Source organism: Lipotes vexillifer, unplaced genomic scaffold, assembly GCF_000442215.2.
Source record: "Lipotes vexillifer unplaced genomic scaffold, Lipotes_vexillifer_v1.1 scaffold83, whole genome shotgun sequence".
Classification (NCBI taxonomy): Eukaryota; Metazoa; Chordata; class Mammalia; order Artiodactyla; family Lipotidae; genus Lipotes; species Lipotes vexillifer.
In genome coordinates, this window is record NW_006799780.1 from 1949057 (window position 1) to 1969355 (window position 20299).

General features: G+C 38.3%; 1 protein-coding gene across 1 annotated transcript in view; it reads right to left on the bottom strand.

The window, feature by feature from the left end:
- Positions 1–20299, bottom strand: part of ARSB (arylsulfatase B) — a 182114-nt gene that overhangs the window by 71533 nt on the left and 90282 nt on the right. Inside the window, 1 exon segment of the mRNA XM_007471964.1 lies at positions 517–587. Coding sequence (XP_007472026.1) covers positions 517–587 — 71 coding nt within the window.

A 20299-nucleotide genomic window follows, 5' to 3' on the forward strand; every position in this document is an offset into this window, starting at 1 on the left:
CTTTCCCTGCAGGAATTAATAGGGTTCCCTATGGGTTAATTTAGGCAGTAGGCAGAATCAAGCTAAATTGCAGCCTTGCCAGGGAAATCATGGGTTTATGAGACCCAGCAGGTCTGGGCAGCACCTGACCAGCCTGATCAGATGATGTGGTGGCTTATTTGACCTTGAGTTTTCTAGGAGGCTCTGACGCTCTCAGGTAAGAAAAGGGCAACAACAGCATGACACTTACAGTTAGAAGGAGGCTCAGAGATCCCATGGGTTCTCCTTTTATAGATGGAAAAACTGAGTCCTGGAGAGGGAAATGGCTTATAAGGTCATATAAGCCATTCAGCAGCATTCACCCTTTGTGGCACCAAAGCCACAGTGAGATCGGTACAACAGGTGCCATGGAGAACTGTTTACCTTTATAGCAAACTCAAGTGGAGAAAGAGAATTAGGCTAGAGAGACGCTAGGTAATAAAACTGTCTTTGTGAGCCAACAGTATTTAAATTAGTAGCAGTAAACAAGGTACTCACATGGTGAAACATCTACAAAGTTTGGATCGATATTGTGCAGCAGCTCCATTCTGGGGGATGGGCTTCCTTCACTAGAAAAGAATTTTTTAGAAAATGTTAATTTCCTCTCTCAAATGGGTATCAGTGATTTTAATACTTCCTTTCCTCATATTTACAGGAAATAACAAACCTGCCAGTTCACAACTTGGTCATGAATTCAGAGGCCTCCAAAATGTATGGCTGTGCATCTTCAAGTAGTCATCACTTGTCTATACTGTCACAATGACTGAATGTTTACATAACAACTTCGAGGTCAAGCACGTGACAATTAAAAAATGAGTCCTGTGACCCTTTGCAATAAATAATCTGGCTGTACTTAAACATGACCATTCGTTACAGCAGTGAAATGAGAACTCAAGTCATCCAGTGTAGACTTCATGCTGAACACTCACAGGGAAATGAAAAAAAGCATCTGCCGAGATGGCAGCGCCCATATCACAGATGCAACATGCCTTTTAAATATTAGCCTGCATGAGAAAACCCAATGTCTTCCACGTCTAAATTTACAACGTGAAACTTGTATGTAATACAAATACATGTGAAATAGTCATACTTCTTTAAGATTTTTAAAAATTGTATGTGCAAACAAAATCACAACCTACATTACTGTTGAAAAGAACTTGGAGATCAGTTAGTCCAACGCCCTCATGTTACAAATGAGAAAGGCCCATAGTAAGTTACTGGCCAAACAATGGGTAGTGGGTGTTTTTTAAAAATTGGGAGCATAAACACCACCAGATGTATGCCGGGTGTGCATGAGGCGCCCATGTCATTTTGCTAGTGTAGACTCAGCCTTATGGAGGAAGTTATTAGATATAATTTCAATCGTTGGACTACTTGACAATCCAATAAAAGGTTGCAAAGTACCGTTAACACCATAGGATTTGTCCACATAGGAATAACCAATAAGGCCACTGAAAATAAGAGAACATGTTTTCAGGCGGTTCAATGTCCACACCCCAAACGCACAGCTAGTTGTCTACAGCAGTGGCTTGGGATTTCAAGGACCCATAAATTTTCAAAAAATCTGGATTGTGATTGGCAACGTTGTATTTGCCAAGTAAGGAAATGTTAAAACAAAATTCATGAATTAAAAACAAAACCAAAAAACTTTCAACTACCATTACCATAAAATAAACGTAATTTTAATAGCAACAAAAGGTAGGATGAATACAATCTCAGAATAAGTGACAGTCCTTTAAAGTGAATATGTTTAACTTTAGAATTCTAAAAGATTTCCTTTTTCCTCTCTATTCCATAAAACCCACTAACTAGAGAGTGAGAGAGAAATATGCAGGGATGCCTCTAGGCCTGGGGGCAGCACTTTGCGGGGGGAGGGGCAATATTTCCCTGGATTCCTCATTTTCTTCCTGAGGCATTTAACTAACTACCTGTATACCAGGAGACTGTCAACCAGTCCAAAATGACAAGAACTAGGGTTTGATCCTGGAAGCTCTGAATGCAAGTAGGGATGATGAGCAAAGAAAATGGTGAATGTGAGAAAATCTTAACAGAATGATGATGATGGTGTCTAATTTGTGGGGTTAAAAACAAGCAAACAGAGCTAAAATCTGTATGATAAAAATAGCAAGTAAGTCAGGAGGGGAAATCAGAATGAAAGCATTTTAAAGTCTTTGTATTGTTTGGAAGAGGGTAAAGCTGTTCATTAAATTTAGATTTAGCTAAGTAAAATTTGCATGTTAAAATTTTAAGGTAACTTAAAAACAAAGATAGGGCTTTTCTGGACCACGGAAGAACAAAACAAAATTCATTCAATCCAAAAAACGGCAAGAAAGAAGGAGGAACCCCAAAATTTCTCATCTTTAAAAGCAGAGCTCACTGGAATACCCCCAAAGTTATTAGGCATGGTTAAATAAAACATATTTTTCTAATAACTTTTAAAGAAAGTTTATCTGTATATTATTCATTTATTTCATTTTTTCATTATTCAGAAGAGCCACAGATATTGCAAAATAAGGGAACTTAATAAGATGAGATGAATTTTGAACACTAAAGGTTGTGAGTAATCCCAGTGATGAATTATTTGCTGGGAAAAGTCATCACAGGCAGAATCATCATGATACAAATCATGATGAAAAAAACAAAAGCCAACCAACCTTCCTAAGTATGCTGTGATGCTACTTTTTAAAATGTACGAATCAGAGTATTTTGACAAGGATGTGGTTGGAGATATATGCCAAGGAAATACAATAGAAGACAAGTGATTAAAACAATAACCAAACACCCTAGGGATTCCAAGTTATTAAATAAATCAAGAAAGCCAAATGTACATTTAAGGGAACTGAATAAAGTATCATAAATCTTGGGTTACTCCCCATCAAAATGTTAAAACTTATTAAAATCCCTAGACAAGGTCATGTACCAATTCCCTGGGACTAGTCCTTTGGAAAGTGATGGATTTTAGAAATATTTCCAGGTGAATTTTTTTAAAAGAGGCATACATACATGGGAAGGGAAGATGGTAGTAATGGAAATATGGAAAAATATACACCAAACTGTTAGCTGGGATAGGGGGATGGGTGGGGTGAGACTGCAAAAGACTTTTATTTTCTACAGTGCTTTATACAACTAGCATGCATTATTACTGTAATCAGGAAAATTTTAAGCTTTTTTAAAGTATGGAACTTGTGAAAATTTCTATGCTTCCATAAAGACATTAAAAAGTATAACAAAGAGAAAACTCAGATATTTTACAGAGTTTGGCAGTTTAAAGACAGGAAAACTATCCAGAACTACAAGGTAGTTCTGCAGTATTTAAATGCATTAGTTAATTTTCGGAATTTAATTGCATGCTACCCACGTATGTGCTATCTCATACTGATAATAACTGATCATGTAATTTCCCTCTCAGGAGTGTAGAAATTTCCCTGTATGTTTAAGGTCAGGCTTGCCTTTAGCAAAAACAGTAATGGTTTTAGGGTCACTGGGTTCTCATGTCTCACCACTTAAGTCACTTCTTTTCATTTTGGTAAAGGGTTCAGAGCCTCAGTGCCTGAGATGGAGGGAATAAGAGGAAAGAGAGAGAGATGTTAGGGAGAAAGGAGGGAATGAGAAAAGGGAGATGAGGAGGAGGAAGAAGAGGGAGAAGGAACGAAGGGAGAGGAGACTGTGGGTTTCCTTTAATAGTTACGCACCAAGTTAGCAGAGACTCACTAAAGCACTTAAACGCGCACACACGCTACACACATCAACTCCACGAGGCGAATTTCAGTGGAGACAAGGGCACGGTATAGTGATGCTGGAACAGAGAAGTGGACCCAAGTCACCTGGAGAAGAACATGTGCAGAATAAGGCTGGTGGGAGGGATGGGGAGGGTGCGGGATGAAATGAGAGATTGCAAAGACCCGCTCTGCAAAGCTTCATAACTTTGCCTAGGGAATACTTTAGAGTATTTAAAGTGATTCTGCAAAGACCAGTTACGGGTAGGGAGGCACTGGCCATTACAAGGTGAGGCCCACTGTTGGTGAGGGGAATCCTTCAGGCCCAAATGACACACCCAGGAAGAACACCCCCGACTCTGCTCAGCTCCCACCGTCTGTAGGAATTCAATTTCCCCAGAACTGAGAAACTGGACACCGATACTGGGACACTGGTACTCTGGTTATTGGGAAGGAATATCTACCACTGGATTAATAAACACTCTTTTTTTAAAATATATATATTAAAAGAAAGGTAAGTTCAGTAAGTAGCCACATATTTTCCAGTGCAGTTTAAAAACAGTCTTCCCTTAAGAACTCACAGGGGCTTCCCTGGTGGCACAGTGGTTGAGAATCCGCCTGTCAATGCAGGGGACACGGGTTCGAGCCCCGGTCCGGGAAGATCCCACATGCCGCGAAGCAACTAAGCCTGTGTGCCACAACTACTGAGCCTGCATGCTCAACTACTGAGCACATGTGCTGCAACTACTGAAGCCTGCCTGCCCGTGCTCCACAACAAGAGAAGCCACCGCAATGAGAAGTCTGTGCACCGCAACAAAGATTAGCCCCCGCTCGCCACAACTAGAGAAAGCCCGTGTGCAGCAATGAAGACCCAACGCAGCCATAAATAAACAAACAAACAAATAAATAAAATGTCCTTAAAAGAAAAAAGAACTCACAAACCATTGCCCACTTAAATTTGAGTAGTCTCTAATAATCATATAAAAGATCACACTCCTGTACCTGGAGGGGAAAATGCTTGATCATTTTTTTTCTTTTCTTGTATCTTTTTAGGGCAAACCTTCCCTACTGTTGCTGTGCTCCCGTTCCTTCCCCACACCTCTGCAAATTTTTGTCATCAATAATTTCCACTTGCTTATGCATGTTCCTCTACCTTTATGTCAAAAACTAAATAAATAAATTTTATTTTTAACTATCTTTTCTTCTTTTCACCATTAAATGCCCCCCAAACAGTATGTTTACATCAGTTATTCTCTGTGTCTCACATTAGAATCACCTGAGGAACTTCTAAAATACAGATGCTGTACCTCATTCCAGAAGCATCACTGGGGGTGGAACCCAGGCGTCAATATTTTTTTGAACTCCCAGATGATTTCAACATTCAGCCAAGATTGAGAACCACTGACATGGAGCAGTGCTTCTCAAAATTTAGATCACTTGGGGATCTCATTAAACTTTGGATTCTGATTTACAGAGCCCGGGGGGTGAGGGGAGCCCAGGCATCTACATTTTTAACAGGTTCCCAAGTGATACTGATGCTGCTGGTCTGAAGACCACACTCTGAGTAGCAAGATGGGGAAATCTAAAGTCTTCTTACCTCGGATCTGAACTCTTCTGGAGTTTCCTAAACCAGAAACTCATTTAGATTAGAGCTAATTTTAGAGCAATGATTCTCAACCTTGGCTACACAATGCCATCACCTGGAGAGCTTTAAAAAATACTGATGCTGGGCTTCCCTGGTGGCGCAGTGGTTGAGAGTCCACCTGCCGATGCAGGGGACATGGGTTCATGCCCCGGTCCGGGAAGATCCCACATGCCGCGGAGTGGCTGGGCCCGTGAGCCATGGCCGCTGAGTCTGTGCGTCTGGAGCCTGTGCTCCGCAACGGGAGAGGCCACAGCAGTGAGAGGCCCGCATACTGCAAAAAACCCCCAAAAACCAAAATACTGATGCTTGAGTTCCACCATAAGAGAGTGATCTCATTGATCTACGTTCAGCCTAGGCATAAAGATGTATAAAAGTACCAAAGCTGATTTTTGTCAGATTAGCTTCACTGAAATATAACTTACAAACTATATAATTCATAATGTTTTCAAGGCGTATCTATTTTATAGCATGTATCAATACTTAATTCCTTTATATGGCTGAATAATATGTTATTGTATGGATGTATCACATTTTTTTATCTACTCATTTGATGGACATTTGAGTTGTTTCTACATTTTTTGGCTATTATGAATATTTATATATAAGTTTTTGTATGGATATTTGTTTTCATTTCTCTTGGGTATATACCTAGCAGTTACCATATGGTTATGGTAACTTTATATTTAAACTTCTAAGGACCTGCTAATTTTACACTCCAACCAGCTATGTATGAGTATTCCAATTTCCCCACATCTGCTTATTAGTGACCCTTACGGGAGGTCTATCTTTTTTATTATAGCCATACTAGCTGATACAAAGTGGTATCTCATTGTGGTTTTGATTTACATTTTCCTTTTCATGTGCATATTGACCATGTGTATAACTTCTTTGGAGGAATGTCTATTCAGATCCTTTGCTCATTTTAAAAGTGGGCTATTTGTCTTTTTATGATTGAGTTGCAAGAATTCTTAATATATTCTGCATGCAAATCTTATATCAGATACATGATTTGTTAATATTTTCTCTGATTCTGTGGGTTGTTTTTTGCCTTCTTAATAGTATCATTTGCAGAAAAAAAGTTTAAAATTTTGGTTTAGTACAGCTTAACTATTTTTTCTTTTGTTGCTTTTGATATTTTATCTAAGAAATAACTGTCTAATGCAAAGTCATAGAGATTTACTCTTATGCTTTCTTCTAAGATCGCTATGCTTTTAGCTCTTACATTTATGTCTGTGATCCATTTTAAGTTAATTTTTGTGTATTCTGTGAGGTAGGAATCCAATTGCATTCTTTTGCATATGAATATCTAGTTATCCCAGTAACATTTACTGAAAAGATTCTTCTTCCCAATTGAACTATCTTGGCATCCTTCTCAGAAATGCAGCGGAGGGCTTCCCTGGTGGTGCAGTGGTTGAGAGTCCGCCTGCCAATGCAGGGGACGTGGGTTCGTACCCCGGTCTGGGAAGATCCCACATGCCACGGAAAGGCTGGGCCAGTGAGCCATGGCCGCTGAGCCTGCGCGTCCGGAGCCTGTACCCCGCAGTGGGAGAGGCCGCGGCAGTGAGAGGCCCGCGTACCGCAAAAAAAAAAGGAAAAAAGAAAAGAAAAGAAAAGATAAAGGGCTTCCCTGGTGGCGCAGTTGTTGGGAGTCCGCCCGCCGATGCAGGGGACGCGGGTTCGTGCCCCGGTCCGGGGGGATCCCACATGCCACGGAGCGGCTGGGCCCGTGAGCCGTGGCCGCTGGGCCTGCGCGTCCGGAGCCTGGGCTCCGCAATGGGAGGGGCCACAGCAGCGAGAGGCCCGCGTACCCACCCACCCCCCAAAAATGCAGCTGATTCTCCAGATTTAAAAATGGGCAGAAGAACTGAATAGACATTTGTCCAAAGAGGAAATGAAAATGGCCAACAAGCACATTAAAAGATACTCAACATCACTAATCATCAGGAAAATGCAAATCAAAACCACAATGAGATAACACTTCACACCTGTCAGAACGGCTATCATCGAAAAGAATACAAATAACGAATGTTGGTGAGGATGTGAAGAAAAGGGAACCCTCATACACTTTTGGTGGGAATGTAAATTGGTGCAGCCACTGTGTAAAACAGTATGGAGGTTTCTCAAAAAAACTAAAAATAGAAGTACCATACGACCCAGCAATTCCATTCCTGGATATATATCCCAAAAAAAACTAATTCAAAAAGATACATACACCCAATGTTGACAGCAGCAAGTAACCACCAACAGATGAATGGATAAAGAAGATGTGGTGTGTATATCTGTAATGGAATACTATTCAGCCCTAAAAAAGAATGACATTTTGCCATTTGCAACAACATGGATGGACTTGGAGGGTATTATGCTAAGTGAAAAAAGTCAGACAGAGAAAGACAAACACTGTATGATATCACTTCTATATGGAATATTACAAAATGCAACACTTCAGCAAGTGGTGTTGGGAAAGCTGGACAGCTGCATGTAAATCAATGAAGTTAGAACACTCCCTCACATCATAGACAAAAATAAACTCAAAATGGCTTAAAGATTTAAATATAAGACATGATACCATAAAACTCCTAGAAGAGAATATAGGCAAAACATTTTCTGACATAAATCGTACCAATGTTTTCTTAGAGCAGTCTCCCAAGGCAATAAAAATAAAAACAAAAAGAAACAAATGGGACCTAATCAAACTTATAAGCATTTTCACAGCAAAGGAAACCATCAGCAAAATGAAAAGACAACCTACATTATGGGAGAAACTATTTGCAAATGATGCAACCAACAAGGGCTTAATTTCCAAAATATACAAACTCAATATATAATTCAATAACAAAAAACCAAACAACCCAATCAAAAAATGGCACAAGACCTAAATAGACATTTCTCCACAGAAGACATACAAATGGCCGATAGGCATATGAAGATGCTCAACTTTGCTAGTTATCAGAGAAATACAAATCAAAACCGCAATGAGGCATCACATCACACTGGTCAGAATGGCCATCATTAAAAAGTCTACAAATAATAAATGCTGGAGAGGGTGTGGAGAAAAGGGAACCCTCCTACACTGTTGGTTAGAATGTAAATTGGTGCAGCCACTATGGAAAACAGTACAGAGGTTCCTTAAAAAACTAAAAACAGAGTTACCATATAATCCAGCAATCCCACTCCTGGGATAATAAATGTGGAGAGGGTGTGGAGAAAAGGGAACCCTCCTACACTGTTGGTTAGAATGTAAATTGGTGCAGCCACTATGGAAAACAGTACAGAGGTTCCTTAAAAAACTAAAAACAGAGTTACCATATAATCCAGCAATCCCACTCCTGGGCATATATCCTGAAAAGATGAAAACTCTGATTCGAAAAGATAGCAGTCCAATGTTCATAGCAGCACTATTTACAATAGCCAAGACATGGAAGCAACCTAAATGTCCACTGATGGATGAATGGGTAAAGAAGATGTGGCATACATATCATATTTATATAATGTGGCATATATGCACACACACACACACACACACACATATATATATATATATATTTCACAATAGAATATTACTCAGCCATAAAAAAGATAATGCCATTTGCAGCAACATGGATGGACCTAGAGATTATCATACTAAGTGAAGTAAGACAGTGAAAGACAAATATCTGATATCACTTATATGTGGAATCTAAAAAATTATACAAATGAGTCTATACACAAAACAGAAACAGACTCACAGACATTTGTAGAAAACAAATTTATGGTTACCAAGGGGGAAATATGTAGGAAAGGATCAATTAGGAGTTTCGGATTATCAGATACAAACTACTATATATAAAATAGATAAATAATAAGGTCCTACTGTATAGCACAGGGAACTACATGCAATATCTTGTAATAACCTATAATGGAAAAGAATCTAAAAAAGAAAATCTATCTATTTATCTATAGATAGATATATAACTGAATCACTTTGCTGTACACCAGAAACTAACACAACATTGTAAATCAACTACACTTCAATTAAAAAATAAAAAAAATACAACAAACTAGTGAATATAACAAAGGAGTGGACTGACAGATATAGAAAACAAACTAGCAGCTACCAATGGGGAGAGGGAAGTGGGGAGGGGCAATATAGGGGTAGGGGATTAAGAGGTACAAACAATTATGTATAAAATACGCTATAAGGATATATTGTACAACAATATATAGCCAATATTTTATAATGACCATAAATGGAGTATAACCTTTAAAAATCGTGAATCACTATAGTATACACTTGTACCTTATATAATACTGTACAGCAAGTGTACTTCAATAACAAACATACACACACACAAATGCAGCTGATTCTAACACACAGCTTAGGATGAGGATTGCTAATTTCAAGCCTTGTTATATAAGGTCACCATATTTGATTGTATGTTCTAAATGCCTGATTTTTTTTTTTCTGTAGAGCAAAGGATGGGTGCTAAGCTTTTAGGGTGCTTATGTAATGAGTCCATATATAACGATAATGACTTCCTCTTGAAAGGAAGTCAGTGCGCCAGAAAATACCTTAAGAAATCTATTGACAACTTCCTACATTCACTTTATTTATATGTCCCTGTATAAGTACTTTGAACACAAACTTTTAGCAGGTGATACAATTTCTTCCTCAAAGGTGTGTGTACCAAAGTGAGCGAGAGGGAAAAAAAAAGTGTGTTTTCTATATTCATAACACTTTTCAGCAATATCAACTTTGTGCTAATCACAATCTTGTAGAATAAATAGTGGCCTCATGAAGCTCATAAAATGTTCATGGGATTGATTATTGCTATATTACAGTGTGTTAACTTTTATCTTCTATATGTATCTATGTATTTACAGGTAATGCTACAATTCTTGTGGCATTTCATGATTCTTTTGTATATCATACTGTTCCAAAGTTTCATTTCCACACAACTGAAGCACTAGAAAGTGGACAATGTCAATTGCTTCAACAGTTTATGGTCTTTTTTCCCACCAATTCCAAAGGCCTTACTCTCTCACATGCAGCCCTGCACTGTCTTTAAGAGCATAACCTTTCAGGGTCTGCATCTCAACTCCACAAGGTTATATAAACTTGAGCCTTGTTTTTCTCTCTAGCAGAAGGTAGATAAAAAACACCTACATACAGTGTTGTTATGAGAATTAAATGGGGAAACGTATGTAAAGTGCTTGGGCTATATACTAAGTGCTAAATAAGCTGACAGCTTAAAAACAATGACAACACCTTTTGTTGCAAAATTCGGATCCTGACTCTGTAAACATGGAAAGAATATAATCACGGATACAAGACTACAACCTAGATACAGATACAAGAATAATATGTAGATAAAATGAAACATTAATATTCCTATCCATCCCTCTTGCTGGCAACAGTTCCCCTTATGAAATACACTGGTGTAGCTATAACTTTAATTTCCAAGATGTGTTACGATATTCTCTTCCATGTGAGGGTCTCTTTTTAGAAAAGTATCAGTGCCAAATACAGCCAAGTCACACAGTCCACTCACGAACTGCACATAAAAACGATACATTGCAATCTGTTATCTATGAATTTCTCCTATTTTTTGGATTAAGCATATGGTATAGTTTAGCTGTATGAGCAATATTCTCTTCATTAGACTGTTGATTCCACTTGCAAAATGTCAATATCTAAATAATGACTGATGATGTTCACGGAAAATGATTTTTCAATAATCACACAAGTTCATGAAATGCCCTGGTTTTATTATGGCAAGGTAATGGGTGTTTTTATTAGGGCAAAAGCCTGGGCTCCAGGCTGATAGGAATGAAGCAGAGCCCTCTAATCAGCTTCTTTAACGTAGGCACCTAGGGCACTGTTCAGAGACCCTTCCTTCCTGCAACGTTCACTACCCACCCTGGCATACATTAATGGTCATGGCAGTAAGAACCATGGTGGTAAGAATTATGCAACAAAAAGGAACTGTAAGATGTTCACATTGACCACTTAATGCAGAGACCTACCTCTAAACCAGTGAAATGGGCTTGTCTCATGCACGTTTGTAACAACCAAACTGGAGTAATAAGGGCGGGGGGAGAGTGTTTGTTTTGGCCAAGCTAGTTAGAATAATAGTAGCTAGAATTTAGAGAGCATTTATTATGTACCACACAACATTTCAAATGTTTTGCATGTACTATCTCACTTAATCCTCAACATTATGACGTAGACACACCTTGGCACAGAGCAGTTGAGTGACTTCCAAGATAACCTGTTTGAGCAGGTGACAGAATTGGGTTTGGAACTCAGGCAAACTCCTGAACTCCCCACTCCTAACCACTATGCTAAACTGCCTCCTTGGTCAAATGTAGACATGGCCTCAGTATCTTTTTAAATGTGTAATGTTTCCATTCATTCAGCTTATTTTTTCTTTTTTTTAAAAATTATTTATTTTTGGCTACATTGGGTCTTCATTGCTGCACATGGGTTTTCTCTAGTTGCAGTGAGTGGGGGCTAACTCTTGGTTGCGGTGCGCAGGCTTCTCATTGTGGTGGCTTCTCTTTGTTGCGGAGTATGGGCTCTAGGCGCACGGGCTTCAGTAGTTGTGGCATGCAGCCTCAGTAGTTGTGGCTCACAGGCTCTAGAGCGCAGGCTCAGTAGTTGTGGTGCACAGGCTTAGTTGCTCCATGGCATGTGGGATCTTCCCGGACAAGGGCTTGAACCCGTGTCCCCTGCATTGGCAGGCGGATTCTTAACCACTGCACCACCAGGGAAGTCCCTGTTCAGCTTATTTTTAAGGCTGAATTAACAAATACCTCCATTCACTTCAAATGCCTCTATTAACAAAAGAGTTAATCATTTGTCTCCATCCTCTTCTCTTAAAGACTTACATAAAATGATACATAGTTAATTGTCTCTGATGCCATTTCAGTATTCAATTTTAATTTACCCAAATGTCACGTTTTCTGGGTTAGTTTTTTTAAAAAAAGGGGGCAAGGATGCACTGATCAGTAACTAGTTTCCAATATGCTACAAATATTTTCTAAAAGTCTACAGTTTCAGACACTGAGATCACAGCACTGTCCATTTATAAATAGAGTTTCCAGTTTTTGACTTTCATTTTCCAACTAGTTGAAGGGTGGAGCAGTGAAACATTTCCCATAAATAAATCAAGTACTATGATACTCCGCACTTCTTTTACCACTAGCTGCTGACCATCTGTCATAAAAAAAGACACACCCTGGAAGGCAGTATCAAATTTTTAGAAACAGAAGTAGCCATGGCAATATTTCCTGAGATGAAATTTTGAAAAAAATAAAGTTACTGACTAAAAAATTCAAGAAACACCCACAGAGTAACATCCACCCTGTTTACCTTTTGTAAGCATCATCATCATCATCATCATCCTTATCATCTTCCCCTCATGCTACTGAGTTGCTACTATGTTCCAGGCACTGTGCTAAGTGTCTCATACGTATTCTTTCAGTACATCTTCACACAAGTGCCTATGAGGTGGGCATCACTAATGTTACATTCTACGCATGAGGAAACTGATACTTAAGAGTTTTAAAGTAACTTTCCCAAGATCATACAAGTAATAAAGGGAAGAGACAGGATTTGAACCAGATCTAACCACAGACTTCACATTTTCAACCATCACACTAGTGAAATTCCCCACAGGACTTATTTTCTTTGTTATGTGGGTGAAGGTGACATTGGGTTTGTGTGAATTCCATGCTCCTTCAAAAGCCATTTTAACATGCAAACATTACCATGAATAAAGTGTTTAGCCATGGAAATTATAAACTTTTGACTAAATTTGGTGAGGAAATACGTAACTTAAATTGATCTGATGTAAGAGTTTTATATGAGAAGAGAAATTTTTCATATACATTTTTATTAAGGAATCATTAAGTGTTTAAAGTATGCTGCTTGAGAAATATGTAATATTATTAATAACTGAATCATGCCCTTATTACAATCTTTTCCTATTCATTACTAAAAAATAACTGGTAGAACTTCTGGGTTAGTATCAGGGCAAATCAGCAGAACCTAATGTGCCTTTTTTCCAATTTCCATTACAATATCTGTGAAGAATTACAAAAAGATGAAAACTGGCAACAGTGTTGGAAACTAAAGAGAAGACTAGATGCCAAAGTCTTGAGGGGATTTTCACTAATGTCAATGCTGAAGAGATTAACAACATATTCTTGGATTCTAACATAAGAATCAAAACCCAGTCCGAAAGAAAATCGAAAAAGATGGATTCACTTTGTCTACCTCTAGCTATAGAACTCAGGAACCGCACTAAACCAAAAGTGGGCAGTGATCTCCTCTTAGCTGTCTTCCAGAGGTAGCCCATCATGCCTTTCCTCTCTCACTGCCACTTTCTTCCCTCTCTATGTCCCTCCAGACAGCAAACACCAGACCAACCTGGGAGGAAACAGAAGAAACTAGACAGATGTGTCACATCTGAGAACGTGACGCAGCCAGACAGAAAATGTCTGAAACGACCCTCAGAGCACTACATAACTATGGACATAGTGTAGAAGCTCTTTTGTCAAAAAGGGTAAAGTAGGGAATCAAAAAAATAACATCATTTCTTAAACATTTTTTTCCTTTTTTTAAAAATTGAAGTATAGTTGATTTACAATATCATGTTAGTTTCAGGTGTTCAGCACAGTGATTCAGCCATATATATATATATGTTCCAGTTCAGATTCTTTTCCCTTATAGGTTATTACAAAATATTGTGTATAATTCCCTGTGCTATACAGTAGGAAACATTTTGCTTTAACTTAAAAAATATATATATATATGTATATTTACTTGACTGCAGTGACTACACAAATAGACTTTGAATGCAGGGCTACTGGTTGGTGTTCCCTACCATCTTTATTTCATAAGCCATTTTTATAATGCTCCATCTCTAGTTTCTAGTGCTGTTTTTCTTACACTGGAGCAAAAGCTGAAGAACATGTGAATTTCCAGATTTCCATAGAATAATGGTGGCCATCTACATTTGAATCTCTCCACCTGCTTCCCTTAAAAAATGTACTGAAAAGGAAAGAAAGTAAAGTCACCCAACACCCAAGCCTACAACATAAGCAGGAGAGAGAACATATTTAAACCTGGATGGACATGAGGAAATAACCATCTAAGACTTGAAGGGTCAGTGCCAGTGCCCACCCTAGGGAAGAGTCAGGCTGGGATCATGCCAAAAAGGGTTCATCTTTTTGTAATTCTTCACAGATATTATAATGGAAATTGGAAAAAAGGCACATTAGGTTCTGCACCTTTTTTGGCATGATCCCAGCCTGACTGGTTAAATAAACCCAGAAAGAGGGCCCCACCCTGAGTGACCAAAGATCTGGTACCTGGTGGACTGGATGACTGGCTACCGGGGAGTCATAAGGAAGTGGCTTGGAAAATGTGCAGGATCAGAGCAGCAGTCCCGGGCAGGTGCCAATTCTGAGAGAGGCAGTTGAAGAACAGGTATCTTGTGGAAAATGGATGGTAAAGGGAAAGGAGGCAGAGGCAAAAGATCATGGTCCTCCTGTAATGACATAGTATCTATCACAGAACCATAAGAAGGTGGACCAGAAAGAAAGTGGCAGCATTTACTAAAGAAACTGTACCTCACTGGAGCGACATAAGAAGGGGCTCTTGAACTAAGAAATAAATTAAACTATCCAAATCCCACCCCCACAGATCACCTGCTATTGTGAGTCCAGGAAAAGCTAACATACATAAACATGACAAAAAAGAGTTCAGCATCTAAACAAAATTTAGAAATAGAAATATTTAAAAATAGCAAATGAGAATTCAAAATTTTGACAAATGAAAATATTCTCCCATATGGAAAAAAAGTCACAAAGCAGAAGAAAACATTTACATAATATTTCAAAATGAATTAAATATAACTAAATCAGCAAATGCTGATATTAAAAAAATTACCATGAATTAAACATTTAAAAACTCAGACACCAAACTAGGGGAAGAAACTGAAAGAAAAAACAAAATCTCAGAAATGAAGGGCTATTATATATAACTAAAAGTATATGAAAGCATATAGAGAATGAAAATGAAAAGAGAAAAGCTAATTAATTCAAAATAAGGGAAAAAATTAAGTAAAAATGATCAGAAAGGAACTGAAAGAAGCAAAATATATGCAAACAAGGTTTAATAATATCTGTAATTGGAGTCCCTGAAAAAGAAACACAATAGAATGTCAATTTAAATCTATAATTAAAATAAACTCTGAAATAAAAGACCTGAGTGTACCCTACTGTGCATCTGGGAACCTGACCCAGTTTGGTCACTTTTGAGATATATCTAGCAAAAAAGTCTTAGACTTTAAATAATAATAGTGATAATAAAAATCTTTCAGACCTCCAGAAACCTGGTCTGGGAAGATCCCACATGTCGGGGAGCAACTAAGCCTGTGTGCCACAACTACTGAGCTTGCGAGCCACAACTACTGAGCCCATGTGCCACAACTACTGAAGCCCAGGCACCTAGAGCCCATGATCTACAACAAAAGAAGCCACCGCAATGAAAAGCCCACAGAGTTCAACGAAGATTAGCCCCTGCTCACCGCAACTAGAGAAAGCCTGCGTGCAGCAATGAAGACCCAACGCAGCCAAAAATAAATAAATAAAGTAAATAAATGTATAAAAAAAAAAAGAAAGAAGATCAGGGTAAAATTAAATTTATCAACAGCAACATACAAAACAAGTATACAGTGGGGTAACATTTTCTAGAAACTCAAGGAAGGGAAAGTATGAGACAAGGATTTTATATCGGTTGAACTGCTTTGCTATTATCAAAATTGTAGGAATGGTTTTAATATACGGGCAAAAATCCAAAGAATCCTGAGAAATCTATTGAAGAATGAATTCCTCCAACTAAGAGATAATTGAGAATACTTTAGAAATGGACAAGTGGTTAGCACAGAATATATTATTATAGATCTGACAAAAACAAACTTGTGGACAAGGATAGAAGAACAGCATTATATACTATATGCTCTGACAAAGTAGAAATAATAGAACTAAAAATAAAACTGTGGTTTATGTCATAGAGTGTTCTGCCTATGTTTTCCTCTAAGAGTTTGATAGTGTCTGGCATTACATTTAGGTCTTTAATCCATTTTGAGCTTATTTTTCTGTATGGTGTTAGAGAGTGATCTAATCTCATTCTTTTACATGCAGCTGTCCAGCTTTCCCAGCACCACTTATTGAAGACGTTGTCCTTTCTCCACTGTACATTCCTGCCTCCTTTATCAAAGATAAGGTGACCATATGTGCGTGGGTTTATCTCTGGGCTTTCTATCCTGTTCCAGTGATCTATGTTTCTGTTTTTGTGCCAGTACCATACTGTCTTGATTACTGTAGCTTTGTAGTATAGTCTGAAGTCAGGGAGCCTGATTCCTCCAGCTCCTTTTTTCATTCTCAAGATTGCTTTGGCTATTCGGGGTCTTTTGTGTTTCCATACAAATTGTGAAATTTTTTGTTCTAGTTCTGTGAAAAATGCCAGTGGTAGTTTGATAGGGATTGCACTGAATCTGTAGATTGCTTTGGGTAGTAGAGTCATTTTCACAATGTTGATTCTTCCAATCCAAGAACATGGTATATCTCTCCATCTATTTGTATCATTTTTAATTTCTTTCATCAGTGCCTTATAATTTTCTGCATACAGGTCTTTTGTCTCCTTAGGTAGGTTTATTCCTAGATATTTTATTCTTTTTGTTGCAATGGTAAATGGGAGTGTTTTCTTGATTTCACTTTCAGATTTTTCATCATTAGTATATAGGAATGCCAGAGATTTCTGTGCATTAATTTTGTATCCTGCTACTTTACCAAATTCATTGATTAGCTCTAGTAGTTTTCTGGTAGCATCTTTAGGATTCTCTATGTATAGTATCATGTCATCTGCAAACAGTGACAGCTTTACTTCTTCTTTTCCGATTTGGATTCCTTTTATTTCCTTTTCTTCTCTGATTGCTGTGGCTAAAACTTCCAAAACTATGTTGAATAAGAGTGGTGAGAGTGGGCAACCTTGTCTTGTTCCTGACCTTAGTGGAAATGCTTTCAGTTTTTCGCCATTGAGGATGATGTTGGCTGTGGGCTTGTCATATACGGCCTTTGGTTCCTTAAAAAACTACAAATTGAACTACCATATGACCCAGCAATCCCACTACTGGGCATATACCCTGAGAAAGCCATAATTCAAAAAGAGTCATGTACCAAAATGTTCATTGCAGCTCTATTTACAATAGCCCAGAGGTGGAAACAACCTAAGTGTCCATCATCGGATGAATGGATAAAGAAGATGTGGCACATATATACAATGGAATATTACTCAGCCATAAAAAGAAACGAAATTGAGCTATTTGTAATGAGGTGGATGGACCTACAGTCTGTTATGCAGAGTGAAGTAAGTCAGAAAGAGAAAGACAAATACCACATGCTAACACATATATATGGAATTTAAGAAAACAAATGTCATGAAGAACCTAGGGGTAAGACAGGAATAAAGACACAGACCTACTAGAGAATGGACATGAGGATATGGGGAAGGGGAAGGGGAAGCTGTGACAAAGCGAGAGAGTGGCATGGACATATATACACTACCAAACGTAAAATAGATAGCTAGTGGGAAGCAGCCGCATAGCATAGGGAGATCAGCTCGGTACTTTGGGACCACCTAGAGGGGTGGGATAGGGAGGGTGGGAGGGAGGGAGATGCAAGAGGGAAGAGATATGGGAACATATGTATATGTATAATTGATTCACTTTGTTATAAAGCAGAAACTAACACACCATTGTAAAGCAATTATACTCCAATAAAGATGTAAAAAATAATAATAATAATAAATAAATAAATAAAACTGAAAGAGAAAGGCAAGAGAAAGGGTAATATTGAATAAGTTGATTTCCTTATACGTAATAAGTGGGAGTCGAAGATGACATTTAAAGCTGACAAACCAAATAGCAGAACCTAAAAAGGGACTAGAGAATTATATAAAAATATTAGTATAATGATGACACTAGAATAAACTATACATTGTTCTAAATATTAAAAGAACCAATATAAGATCAAAGATAAAAAAATAAATATAATACAAGAAAGCTAAAAATAAAAATTATAGCAATATATAAAAACTCATCTACTGAAATAAAATATTTTCTGATTGGATCACAAAGAAAAACCTAATATTACACCTACTAACTACAAAATACACATTCTTTTCAAGACTACATGGCATAGACTCCAAGAAAGTGGCCCAAGTCTCAGATTTAATAGGATCGAAATAATAAAAAGTATGTCCTCTGACAACAACAGAATTAAACTAGAAATCAATAATCTAACAGAGAAAACCTGAAATATTTGGAAAATAAACAACACACTTTTAAACACACGGGTCAAAGAAGAAGTCACCATTTGCACCATTTCCACCATTCTTCTTCTTTTTTTTTTTTTTTTTTTTTTTTTGCGGTACGTGGGCCTCTCACTGTTGTGGCCTCTCCCGTTGTGGAGCACAGGCTCCAGACGTGCAGGCTCAGCGGCCATGGCTCACGGGCCCAGCCACTCCACGGCATGTGGGATCTTCCCGGACCGGGGCACGAACCCGTGTCCCCTGCATCGGCAGGCGGACTCTCAACCACTGCGCCACCAGGGAAGCCCCCACCATTATTCTTAACAATAATTTTGACATAAATTCTACCTTGCCAGATATACCAAGACTGTAATCTCAGCTCTCTCTGTGTTTGCAGGTAAACTTGGTACACTTTGCTGTAAAGGTACTTACCAGAAGACAGTAAAGTAGTGTCTATAGAATCATAAGGAGAAAAGATTTGACAAGAATTCTTTGCCAAATTATTATTTTTGTTTGAAGGCAATAGAAAGATATTCTTCCATATGCAAAGGTTTTTTTAAAAACCTTATCATTTATGTGCCTCTATGAAAATTAAAGTATTAACCAACTGATCAAAAGATTAATTAAAATTAGGAACTGAGAATGTGAAAGTTAAGGAGTATTTGTAATATAAAAAGTAATTAACATATAGATCAATATACATACTTTCTCTATATGTGATTACAAAGTTGAATGCAGAAGAAAAACTCTTTAGAAGAGTTATAAGATTTACAATATTATATTTCAGAAAGCTGGGTCTATGATCCCGGATTGAATTAAAAAGCACTCGAAAGTAGAAAATAAATAGGAAAATATTGATCAAAAAAGTAAAGGCACAATAGGGCTTCCCTGGTGGCGCAGTGGTTGAGAGTCCGCCTGCCGATGCAGGGGACGTGGGTTCGTGCCCTGGTCTGGAAAGATCCCACATGCCGCAGAGTGGCTAGGCCCCTGAGCCATGGCCGCTGAGCCTGCGTGTCCGGAGCCTGTGCTCCACAACGGGAGAGGCCACAACATTGAGAGGCCTGCGTGCCACAAAAAAAAAAAAAAAAAAAAAAAAGTAAAGGCACAATAAAATTTTCTTTGGGTATTTCTGCTTCCAGTCAAGATGGAGTAACAGGCAGACTGGATTTACCCTTCTACCTAAAACAACCTAAAGAGAAACAGACAGAATATATGAAACAACAGTTTTCAAAAGATGAGATATCAGGCAAAGGACAGTGATCCCTGAGTGACAGGAAACAAAGGAGGTGAGTCTTATTATTGCCTTAGCTTACTACCTTTAGAAAAATAAGATTCTAAGCCTTGGTACAGGGATGGGGAACTGAGGCATAACCCAATGGACTCCCTGATTTGAGAGCTGAGGGCCCAGGGAGACCCAGGGAGCTAGAGTTGATAGGATAGAGTACCAGAGAAGAGAAAGTTGCAGAGAAAGAGAACCGTGGAGATTTGCAGAGAGCCCCCTCAGAATATTTGGCTGAGCACTGATCAGATGTATGTGAGAGAACTACCCAAAACTAGGGAAAG